The sequence below is a fragment of the Coregonus lavaretus genome (genome assembly GCF_964263955.1).
Source record: "Coregonus lavaretus genome assembly, chromosome: 10".
In the NCBI taxonomy this organism is placed as follows: Eukaryota; Metazoa; Chordata; class Actinopteri; order Salmoniformes; family Salmonidae; genus Coregonus; species Coregonus lavaretus.
Genome location: NC_139997.1, coordinates 12,148,340 through 12,161,479, shown reverse-complemented (window position 1 = coordinate 12,161,479; position 13,140 = coordinate 12,148,340). Strand labels below are relative to the sequence as shown.

The window sequence follows — 13,140 nt, the reverse complement described above, 5'->3', positions numbered from 1 at the left end:
GTTTTTTTATTTTTTAATATATTAGCAAACATTTCTAAAGACCTGTTTTTGCTTTGTCATTATGGGGTCTTGTGTGTAGATTGATGAGGGAAAAAAACAATTTCATCCATTTTAGAATAAGGCTGTAACATAACAAAATGTGGAAAAAGTCAAGGGGTCTGAATACTTTCCGAATGCACTGTATATATAAAAATTACATACATTTTAAAGGATAATAATTCAAATGTGATACAAAAATCCATCTTAAAAATGTAACACAAATCATAAACAGATAAACATAAAACAAAAACACATGCAAGCTTCATAGCATCAATAGATGTCATAGCCTTCTTACAGCCCACTGGGCACACACTGGTTGAATCAACATTGTTTCCACGTTTTTCAACGAAATTACGTTCAACCACGTAGAATAGACATTTAATTAATGACTGTGCCCAGTGGGAGAGCATATTTCAATGTGTCAGTAGCCTAAATTGAGTTCCCTGAGTCTAGTTTATTTGCAACGTCGCACACCACTGACCCAACAGTCTAGTAATAGATGAGAAACAAACAGAACAGAGCTTAAACCAGCAACCCTGCTGGTGACTCTCAGATCCACCTCTACGCAGACGACACCATTTTGTATACATCTGGCCCTTCATTGGACACTGTGTTAACAAACCTCCAAACGAGCTTCAATGCCATACAACAATCCTTCAGTAGCCTCCAACTGCTCTTAAACACTAGTAAAACTAAATGCATGCTTTTCAATCGAACGCTGCTGGCACCCGCCCACCCGACTAGAATCACCACTCTCGACGGGTCTGACCTAGAGTATGTGGACAACTACAAATACCTAGGTGTCTGGTTAGACTGTAAACTCAACTTCCAGACTCACATAAAGAATCTCCAATCCAAAGTTAAATCTAGAATCGGCTTCCTATTTCGCAACAAAGCCTCCTTCACTCATGCTGCCAAACATGCCCTCGTAAAACTGACTATCCTACCGATCCTTGACTTCGGCGATGTCATTTACAAAATAGCCTCCAACACTCTACTCAGCAAATTGGATGTAGTCTATCACAGTGCCATCCGTTTTGTCTCCAAAGCCCCATACACTACCCACCACTGTGACCTGTACGCTCTTGTTGGCTGGTCCTCACTACATGTTCGTCGTCAAACCCACTGGCTCCAGGCCATCTATAAATCACTGCTAGGCAAATCCCCGCCTTATCTTAGCTCATTGGTCACCATAGCAGCACCCACCCGTAGTCTGCGCTCCAGCAGGTATATCTCACTGGTCATTCCCAAAGCCAACACCTCCTTTGGCCGCCATTCCTTCCAGTTCTCTGCTGCCAATGACTGGAACGAATTGCAAAAATCTCTGAAGCTGGAGACTCTTATCTCCCTCAATAACTTTAAGCATCAGTTGTCAGAGCACCTTACCGATCACTGCACCTGTACACAGCCCATCTGAAATTAGCCCACCCAACTACCTCATCCCTATATTGTTATTTATTTTGCTCTTTTGCACCCCAGTATCTCTATTTGCACATAATCTCTTGCACATCTAGCATTCCAGTGTTAATACTATTGTAATTATTCTGCACTATAGCCTATTTATTGCCTTACCTCCATAACTTGCTACATTTGCACACACTGTATATATATTTTCTGTTGTATTTTTGACTTTATGTTTTTTTACCCCCATATGTTTACCCCATATGTATTGCACTGCTTTGCTTTATCTTGGCCAGGTCGCAGTTGTAAATGAGAACCTGTTCTCAACTGGTTTACCTGGTTAAATAAAGGTGAAATAAAAAAATAAATTGGCCATGTGCACTACCACCTGTTCCATTATAGGCATCTTGCACAGCTTTGTAAATACAAAATTAAACCTGTTACCCTCGCCTCCATCTAACATCTATGGATTGTTCACCCTAATCTCTTACACACCAGTCTCGTTTACTTGCTGTTTCCACGCACGGCGGCGAGGTCAAATAAGTACACCAAAAACAATATGTCCCACAATGCAGTTTGGATGCGAAAGAGAAGGAAACAACTTCCAGTTGATCGGCATTAGCGTCATGTTAGCAGCATTAGTGTCCCGGCAGCAACATTAAGATTTCCGGTTTACTGATTTTGTCTTCAAAATAAAAGTAAAACGCTATGTGTATGATACAAAATCAATAATTTTTGCAGCTTTGCATAGGGCATAATGTTAAAATAATGTAACAAACTTATAACTACATCGGGGAAAAATCTAAACTAAAGAGAATTACTACTTTATGTAAGACACATTATATTATAAGGTGGAGCACATTGAGAAATGGCTGGAGCTTAAGTAAATGAATGTAAAGAAAATAATATTCTACAGACCCTATTGATCTAGCACTAGAGTCAATATATGGTGTTATGGTCTAAATACCCAGCAGCCCTTTCTACTCCACCCATTCCATTGGTCCCAATGCAATGCACTGTAGGCCTATAAATTACATATTGCCTTATAGAGAATAAACTATTCTATGTGCCGATGTAAAAGTGGGGTTGGGAATACTCAGTAGGGTCTGTAGAACCTATATGTGGTGTCATTTCATGGGGCTTTGAATAATGCAGAGTGTTGCTGGCCTTTTACTCCACCCATTCCATTGGCCACATTGTTAATCCCTGTATATGAAATACATATTGGTTTATAGAGCAAAAACTATTCTAGCTGCCGCAGTAAAGCCATAAGCCAATATCAGTGGAGGGGAGGATGGCTCATAATAATGGCCGGAACAGAGTAAATGAAATAATATAATGGCACCAAACACATGGAAACCATGTGTTTGATACCAGTCCACAGATTCGGCTCCAGCCATTACCACGAACCCGTCCTCCCCAATTAAAGTGCCACGAACCTCCTGTAGGCAATATGTATTCCATATTTCGTGATTCACATTGTGGCCATTGGAATGGGTGGAGTAAAAGGCCAGCAACACTCTGTATTATTGAGAGCCGCATGAAATGACACCATCTACAGACCCTACTGAGTATTCCCTACAACTCCTTTACTGTGGCACCCAGAATAGTTTTTGCTGTATACAGTGATTCGCATTGTGGCCATTTATTTTACCTTGGGACATGTTTTAAAACCCAAATGTAATGCAAATGTCACTTAAATATGAACAAATATGATTAATTGTTAATGTTTAGACAATTACTTTTAATATATCATGAATACATACAGGTTATTGACACGGTTCTACTATTACGTGGGGTATTTTATTTTGAGAATCTTCGAAATTCCATAACCCGGAAGTACTTGTTTAGTGTGGCTGATGAGCTGCTGATTTGATCGGATGACAGTTCCTACGCGTTGTTGTTTTGCTCGCTAGCTAGCGTATCTAACGAAGTCATTTAGGGTGGCTAGCTTGCTTGCGGTCTAAATTGGGGTTATACAGTGGTTAATTTTCATTTTCAATGTGTTTCTCTTAGATTTAGAAAGCGGTATAGTTACACATATTTGACTAGTCGTGATATCAAAGGAGCTGTCACTCCTATTTAGCTCTCGTGCAGCATGACTTCTCGGCGACCGGACAATTTCGATGGCTTAGGTTACAGAGGTAGAGAGGATCCTGCTTACATTGGGGGCTACAGTGGAAGGTCATTTAATAATTCCTCTAGTGTGGACCTGCAGAATTGGGTAACAACACCGCCAGATATTCCAGGTAGCCGAAATTTACATTTTGGTGAACGCACGCCCCAATTTGAGGCGGCCCCTGCAGCACCTGGTGCTGAAGATACTCTGCCTACGGCTCCTCCATCCGGTAGGGGACATCATCATTCCAGCAACTCTGACCCTTTTCATTCACAGCAATGACGACGACACGAAATCGTCACTGTCATGAGTGTTTTAAATGTGTAATCACTCTCAGATGTCTGCTAGCTAGCTAGGCCTGAGAATAGAGTCAGTGACAACAATTTGAACTTTACATGACCTATGTAACATACTTAAACTTTAGCGTACGTGTCTTGGTGGCAGAAAAATACATACATTTCTTTGACTTCTTTGCCCTGAAATCCACGTTTACAATCAGTTGCCATTCATACAAATTATTTTTGTTCAGGATAGGGATTAAATTACATTAAAGTACACAAACATTGAAGAGAGCACAAACTAGGCCTAGCCTAGATCTGTTTTTAAAATGTTTTATGAGGCACTGTTTTTGATTGCATGTACTGTTGGGCTGATAGAATCCAACCAACTCATATCCAACCAAGTCCAGAATTACCTACAAGAAGTGAAAATAAAAATACAATGTCGACAGGACTGCCTTTCAAAGCATCCATGACGAAATAACACACAACAGAAACATGGCATTTGAACAGACTGACCGGCGCTTATGGGTTCAGACAAGACCCTAGAGCGAGGGAGTCTAGTGTAGACCTAGGTGCATTTCTCAAGTAGGTTGATGAGTCATAATGTATATTATAAAGTAGCTTTCCTGGTTATTTGTGCCTTTAGGTGCATTTGTGAACATTGATTGATGTCAATTACACTACAGGGTAAATCCACTTGAATTCAATCCCTTTTCAACAGCATTCCTTTTTTGATTCATAACTTTCCATATATGTTTTCTCATGGAAGAAGTGGTCAGAAAGTGACTTTTTCGACCTGAATGCCAAAACATTAACGAGATAAAGGTGCTCAAAGTTGACCCATTTTGCATACCCCACCATACCATGAGACCTGTCTTCATCACTGGAAAATATAAACAGTTGAGTTTGATGTCATTTAAAAGCTTACAAACAGTGTTGTCAAAAACCTTAAACCTTTAACGTCAATTATCTAACAACGAATAAACTCTGATTTTTTTTCATGTTCGCATATCTTGTAGCTTAGACCCTATTTCACATCATGAGGTTTTTGTGTTGTGCCCGCCATCGGTTGAGACACAAGATGCTCTTCCAGTGATGAAGACATGGATGTCTCATGGTATGGCTGGCGACACAAGTGATAGGCCTGATCACCAACAATGATGAGACAGCCTAAAGGGGGGAGGAAAATAACGTCAACAAAGCAAAAAAGCTGATCATTGACTACAGGAGACAGCCGAGAGAGTCCGCCCCCATCCACATCAACAAGGCCGCAGTGGATTGGGTCAAAAGCTTCAACTTCTTCGGCGCGCACATCACTGACAACCTGAAATGGCCCCTTCACACAGACAGCGTAAGGAAGAAGGCGCAACAGCGCCTCTTCAACCTCCAGGAGGCTGAGGAAATTCGGCTTGGCCCCTAAGGCCTTCACGAACTTCAACAGATGCACCATTGAGAGCATCCTGTTGGGCTGTATCACCGCCTCGTACGGCAATTGCACCGTCCGCTACCGCAGGGCTCTCCAGATGGTGGTGCGGTCAGGCCAACGCATCACTGGAGGCACACTGCCTGCCTTACCAGACATCTACAGCACCTTGTGTCACAGGAAGGCCAAAAAAGATCATCAAGGACCTCAGCTACCCGAGCCACGGCCTGTTCACCCGCTACCGTCTAGAAGACAGAGACAGTAGAGGTGCATCAAAGCTGGGACAGAGAGACTGAAAAACAGCTTCTATCTCCAGGCCATCAGACTGTTTAACAGTCACCACTATCCTTAGTCACTGTTCTAGCTGGCTACCACCCGGTACTCTGCCCTCACCTTAGGGTGCGTTCGTCAATTCACTCTGGCTATCTACTCTGATTTCAGAGCACTCTCGTCTGAGTGTGCCAGAGCGCAGAATACCTGATGAATTTACGAACACACAACACCCGTTGAATATGACCAGTGTCAGTAAACATCGGTAAAAAAGCGTAATTAAATTGCCAGCAGAACAGGTACAGTCACCAACGCTCTGGATAACATGAAAACAGCCTAACCAGCTCTGCTAGGGTGAGTAAAGTGAGGTGTTCTCTCATTTGTGTCTGGAAGTAGCTAGCAAGCTAGCCAACTATAGCCAGTTAGCTTGGATGCTTGACTGCCGTTGTGAGGTCAGAAAGCTCACATCAACCCTACTCCTCGGCCAGAGCGTCCAGTATGCACTCTGAACGCTCAGAGCGAAAAGCGTCGTCCGGGTTAGGGGAGGGTTTGGCCGGCCGGGATTTCCATGTCCCATCGCGCTCTAGCGACTCCTTGTGGCGGGCCGGGGAGTCGCTAGATTGCGATGGGACAAGGAAATTCCCGTCTCTAACAGTAACTACCAACTGGATATCACGAAATTGAGGAGGAAAAGGGGTAAAAGTACAAAAAAATTCTAATATAATATTTACATACAAAACACACCATTATATTTATATATTCCCGTCTCTAACATTGCTTGTTCTGATATTTCCGATAAAAATAAAATCTGGATTATGTGTGTATTGTTTTTTATTTTATTGCTAGGCATTACTGCACTGTTGGAGCAAGAAACACAAGCATTTCGCTGTACCTGCAAATCTGTGTATACGACCAATAACATTTTGAGGGGTTTTGCGTGTCTTGGTGACTTTACACCTCTGAGTAATACGTGTGCTTCCCCCGGTGAGGCTGCTCTGCTTGTTTGTAAACAGTAAACACAATTCGAAGAGTCTTTCTCAGCTACCTAGCCTATGATGCTCAAAATATTGAGTGACTTGCGTGACTATGACTTATTTATGTATAACAATAAATAAGGTTTTCCATTAAATGTTGCTGTTAGATATTAATTCAAATGTATATGTTCTTTCTCTTTCAGAGCAGTTGAACAGATTTGCTGGATTTGGTATCGGGCTTGCAAGGTAATTCGATGTTTCAGTAATTTAGTGGTAGTTCAGCAGTAAAGAGATGACTATGATCCAATTTGAATTCATTAAACATTCTATATACAGTAGAATGTTTGGGAAAAGGAAAACAGTAAGCCTATACAGTGCATTCGGAAAGTATTCAGACCCCTTGACTTTTTCCACATTTTGTTACGTTACAGGCATATTCTAAAATGGATTAAATAGTTTTTTCCCCCTCATCAATCTACACACAATACCCCATAATGACAAAGCAAAAACAGGTCTTTAGAAATGTTTGCTAATTTATTAAAAATAAAAAACGGAAATATCACATTTACATAAGTATTCAGACCCTTTACTCAGTACTTTGTTGAAGCACCTTTTGCAGTGATTACAGCCTCAAGTCTTCTTGGGTATGACGTAACAAGTTGGCACACCTGTATTTGGGGAGTTTCTTCCATTCTTCTCTGCAGATCCTCTCAAGCTCTGTCAGGTTAGATGGGGAGCGTCGCTCCACAGCTATTTTCAGGTCTCTCCAGAGATGTTCGATTGGGTTCAAGTCCGGACTAGCTGGGCCACTCAAGGACATTCAAAGACTTGTCCCGAAGCCACTTCTGCGTTGTCTTGGCCGTGTTCATAGGGTCGTTGTCCTGTTGGAAGGTGAACCTTCGCCCCAGTCTGAGGTCCTGAGCGCTCTGGAGCAGGTTTTCATCAAGGATCTCTCTGTACTTTGCTCCGTTCATCTTTCCCTCAATCCCAGTCCCTGCTGCTGAAAAACATCCCCACAGCATGATGCTGCCACCACCATGCTTCACCGTAAGGATGGTGCCAGGTTTCCTCCAGACGTGACGCTTGGCATTCAGGCCAAAGAGTTCAATCTTGGTTTCATCAGACCAGAGAATCTTGTTTCTCATGGTCTGAGAGTCCTTTAGGTGCCTTTTGGCAAACTCCAAGCGGACTGTCATGTGCCTTTTACTGAGGAGTGGTTTCCATCTGGCCACTCTACCATAAAGGCCTGATTGGTGGAGTGCTGCAGAGATGGTTGTCCTTCTGGTAGGTTCTCCCATCTCCACAGAGGAACTCTGGAGCTCTGTCAGAGTGACCATCGGGTTCTTTGTCACCTCCCTGACCAAGGCCCTTCTCCCCCGATTGCTCAGTTTGGCCGGGCGGCCAGCTCTAGGAAGAGGTAGTTCCAAACTTCTTCCATTTAAGAATGATGGAGGCCACTGTGTTCTTGGGGACCTTCAATGCTGCAGACATTTTTTGGTACCCTTCCCCAGATCTGAGCCTCGACACAATCCTGTCTCGGACCTCTACGGACAATTCTTCCGACCTAATGGCTTGGTTTTTGCTCTGACATGCACTGTGTGTGTGTGCCTTTCCAAATCATGTCCAATCAATTGAATTTACCACAAGTGGACTCCAATCAAGTTGTAGAAACATCTCAAGGATGATCAATGGAAACAGGATGCACCTGAGCTTAATTTCGAGTCTCATAGCAAAGGGTCTGAATACTTATGTAAATAAGGTATTTCTGTTTTTTATTTGTAATAAACTTGCAAACATTTCTAAACACCTGTTTTTACTTTGTCATTATGGGGTATTGTGTGTATATTGATGAGACTTTTTATTTATTTAATCCGTTTTAGAATAAGGCTGTAACGTAACAATGTGGAAGAAGTCAAGTATGTACAGTGCCTTCAGAAAGTATTCATACACCTCGACTTATTCCACATTTTGTTGTTACAGCCTGAATTCAAAATTGATTAAATCGATACACACATGCCATAATGACAAAGTGAAAACATGTTTTTTAGAAATGTTTGCTAATTTATTGAAAATGAAATACAGAAAAATCTAATTTACAGAGTGAAAAGGAAGCCTGTACAGAACAAAAATATTCCAAAACATGCATCTTGTTTGCAACAAGGCACTAAAGTAATACTACAAAAAATGTGGCAAAGCAATTCACTTTTTGTCCTGAATACAAAATGTTATGTTTGGGGCAAATCCAACACAACACGTTACTGAGTGCCATTCTCTATATTTTCAAGCATAGTGGTGGCTGCATCATGTTATGGGTATGCTTGTAATCGTTAAGGACTGGGGAGTTTTTCAGTTTAAAAAATGAAACAGAATGGAGCTAAGCACAGGCAAAATCTTAGAGGAAAACCCTCCCCTAACCCGGACAACGCTGGGCCAATTGTGCGCCGCCTCATTGGTCTCCCGGTCGCAGCCGGCTGCAACACAGCCTGGGATCAAACCCGGTCTGTAGTGACGCCTCAAGCTCTGCGATGCAATGCCTTAGACCGCTGCGCCACTGAGGAGGTCCGACTGAGGGACCTTACAGATAATTGTATGTGTGGGGTACAGAGATGAGGTAGTCATTAAAAAATAATGTTAAACACTATTATTACACACAGAGTGAGTCCATGCAACTTATTATGTGACTTGTTAAGCACATCTTTACTCCTGAACTTATTTAGGCTTGCCATAAGAAAGAGGTTGAATACTTATTTACTCAAGACATTTCAGCTTTATATATTTAATTAATTTGTAAAATTTCGAAAAACATAATTCCACTTTGACATTATGGGGTAGGGCGTGTAGGCCAGTGACACAATCTCAATTTAATCAATTTTAAAATCAGGCTGTAACACAACAGAATGTGGATAAAGTCAAGGGGTGTGAATTCTTTCTGAAGGCACTGTATTCACACCATGTCTTCTTCTTCCAGTCTCTTTACTGAAAATGTCCTGGCTCACCCTTGCATTGTGTTTCGTCGTCAGTGCCAGGTAAGCCTACGGTCATCCATGCAGTATAAGCCACAATTCACATGTTCAGAGACTGTATGTGTTCCACCCTTAGGCTTTGGTGTAATCTGTAGACTCATAACTTTCTACAATACAGTACATCAATCTTCCGGGTGTATCACAGTTTTACCTCCAGTGTGCTTGAAGTAAGTATTAATGAAGTAAGATTACATAAACTGTAATAATAAATGAATTATTCCTTATTCTGTTTGTTTGTGGCTTCCAGGTCAATTATCACGCCAGGTGCTATCATCTGTCCCCATTGACTGCTGTCAGTGTGATGTATAATGTCACCAAGAGTCAGGTATTAAATGCTTTTCACAAACCCAAAACCCAACATTCACAAATAGGTCTAACAAATATCACACAAGCAAAATGTTGAAAATGTGAATTTGGGGCTAACATGTTGTTTTAATGCTGGTATATTGTTGTGAATTGTCTGCTTGCAGGGTCCTAAGGTCTTATGGAAAGGAATGGGCAGCACCTTTGTGGTACAGGGAGTCACACTGGGAACAGAAGGCATCATAAGTGAATGCACTCCACTACCACGGTATGCATTTACTGTTGAATGATATTTGAGACAAGAAACCTAGCCAACGGGATTATTGCCTATATTAGTCATTGCCCTTAGTCATCGCCTGATCGCCCACCATATCTTTGACAAGACTTCAACAAACTAAAATAAAATGTTTGTATTGCTGTTGATAAAAATTGAGCACAGCATCAATAGCAAGTCATCCTTTTAAATGGCGTTAGGTGTCAAACTTCCAGTCACAATGTGACCTCTGGGCACTACCAGAACATGCTGGAGGTGGGTGATTATACTCAGAGGCCATATCTATCAGCTTCCAAGGGTTCCAGTGAGATGAGCAGGACATTCCAGTACCAAAATCAAAGACCACTAAGAGCTTTAAATGAATGAAAAAAAAACTGACATAAAACAAAACTATAGAGTATACTTCAACAATAAGTGTTCAAACAAGACAAAAACTAGTTTAAACCAGCCTTTTTTTATTCTTAAAAATCACAATCATGTTAAATCGCCTTATTTGAACATATGAAATAAATGAATACTAACTGTTTGTTACCTGGTACCATGGATAGAGGCCTGACTTTGTTTGTTTGTTCTCAGAGAATTATCCCACAAATGGAACCCCAAGCAAGTTATTGGGCATTTGGTTCTAAAAGGGTAATAACATGTATTTTCTTTCCTATATAATGAATGGTTTTCATACTGTATAATGTAGTGACTTACAAGTATCTGTATAGTAAGTGATAATTTAATTGCATAACTATTGAGTGCATATTCCTATAATTATAAAAACTGTGCAGTGTAATTGAGAAGGGACTTAACATTTAGTAGATGCTGTTATCAGATGGTGTTGAGATCTTTATCCCAGTAGAATTCTTTGATCTTATGACCAGTCATTGTGTATCTCTCCTTTTTACAGTTTGACCTGTGTGGTTGCCATGCCATTTTACTCAGCAAGCCTCATTGAAACTGTGCAGGTGAGTGTGTCCACACTTCATACTTACTGTGTATGAATGATGATCCCTTTCTGGTCTGTTGTATTTTGGCCGTCCTTATCTTGTCCATCGGTATCTCTTCTATAACTCCCCTTCACATTCTAACTGACTTTAGGTGAGTTTCCCAACAACATAAAGATAATCTTTAGCGTGAAGATCACTGTTCATCCATTGTCTAACAAAGATAAATATGACTTTATGTTTTTGTGAAACTCAACCTTTAACAGTATCAAAGAATCAGTCAATTTCTCCATTCCTTCACAGAGCTGGTCTTTTCATCCAAACACACATGCAGAGATCATTTCAGGCCGTTCTGTATTAACCATTTACTATATGCGCCACACCTATACTGTCCCTTGTCGTGCGTCCCCAGAGTGAGATCATCCGGGACAACCCTGGCATCCTGGACTGTGTGAAGGAGGGTGTGGGCCGGGTCATGGGAATGGGCATCCCCCACAGCAAGCGCCTGCTGCCCCTGTGGGGCCTAATGCTCCCCACCGTGCTCCACGGGGTCCTCCACTATGTGGTGAGCTCCACCGTGCAGAGGCTGGTTCTCTTCCTCCTGCGCCGGAGGAGTCCGGCCAAGCAGCCCGTGGACGGCTCGGAGACGGTCCAGACCATGCTGGACGCCTACTTCCCCGAACTCATGGCAAGTTTCGTGGCCAGTCTGTGTGCCGACGTCCTCCTCTATCCGCTGGAGACGGTGATGCACAGGCTCCACATCCAGGGCACGCGCACCATCATCGACAACACAGACCTGGGCTTTGAGGTCCTGCCCATCAACACGCAGTATGAAGGCATCCGGGACTGTGTAAATGTGATCCGGCGAGAGGAGGGAGCCCTGGGATTCTACAAGGGCTTCGGCTCCATCGTGGTGCAGTACTCGCTACACGCCGCCGTGCTGCAGATCACCAAGGTGATCTATTCCACCTTGCTGCAAAACGCTTAAAGAAAAACAATGCAAAATATTCATAAATGTTAGTTTGACTTGGTGGTTGCCCCCTTGGAACCCTGTTTTTTTTTCATGCCAGTCGGAGTTGTGCTCATTCCAGAAAATGTTGTCACTAAAATACCAAAATATTTATTCTGTCCAGAAGCACATTTCGAGTGTTTTGCAGAGAGTGGTGTTCCTCACGTAATTGTCAGCACTTCCACAAAGCACTGAATAATAATATGTAATATAACGCATGGAATCAATAAATATCCCCAATGGTCATAGAAGGAAATACACCTAACTTGCATCTGTCAAACTAACTCATCCTGGCATCATTTATGTGAATTATCAGTCAGTAATCACACTTTTTTTCTGGTGTTTCTCATCTGAAAGGATCTAATTTCTACATTGTATGAATGTGGCAATTTGTTGCTTTTGGGTTTGTGTTAGCACTAGCAGAGGATGGGTTGTGCCAATTTATTCAGAAATGTATGTACAGAATGTCTTTAAATTATTATTTGCTTTACGAGTGATAATGTATGTGTGTAAATCTGTGGCGGTTGGTGGGTAAAATCACTGGGGAAGCCAGAAAAAAAAGCCATATTAAAACCTATGTGTTGTGATAATTGCGTTGTTTGCTCTATAACCTGTAAGTTCATATGCCTTTCGACCGTGATATATATAGGCCTAAAGGCCGAGACAATAAGAAGACACAGTGGCAGAATAAATTCAACCACACCTTTGTTTCATCACAAAACCGGAAAGCAACCTCTGTCCGGTGAAGTCCACAAAGCATATTGCATGTAACAAACAGTTACATGACCTACAGCATGGTCAAGTAAGTTAATGTTTCAGACATTTTCGGACCACTAAACAACTATTGATTTAGAACCACGGAGAGTTACCACAAAGAAAACGAGCTGCCTCCACTATTCTAGCACCATTTCAACTTCAACATTTCAACGTCATCAAATCACCTATGCTTAGTCTAATACAGTGACAACTAAAAGATACCAACAACGATTTAGTCCAATTAACGTAAGCTAAATACGATGTGGCTGTCCATGGTTCTGATTTGTGTGTGTGTGCGCATTTGTGCAAGTAGAAAAAACATGTTGACTCACTCTA

The 13,140-nt window shown here is 41.8% G+C and overlaps 1 protein-coding gene across 1 annotated transcript; it reads left to right on the top strand.

The window, feature by feature from the left end:
* Positions 1–3,289: 3,289 nt before the first annotated feature.
* On the top strand, positions 3,290–12,636 carry LOC311136590 (mitochondrial outer membrane protein SLC25A46-like). The gene is made up of 8 exons (XM_084170778.1): positions 3,290–3,788; positions 6,711–6,753; positions 9,476–9,533; positions 9,778–9,855; positions 10,001–10,101; positions 10,684–10,740; positions 11,003–11,060; positions 11,452–12,636. Exons 1-8 carry the CDS (start codon positions 3,539–3,541, stop codon positions 12,025–12,027), a joined length of 1,221 nt encoding a protein of 406 aa, XP_084026904.1. The 5' UTR covers positions 3,290–3,538; the 3' UTR covers positions 12,028–12,636.
* Positions 12,637–13,140: the final 504 nt, after the last annotated feature.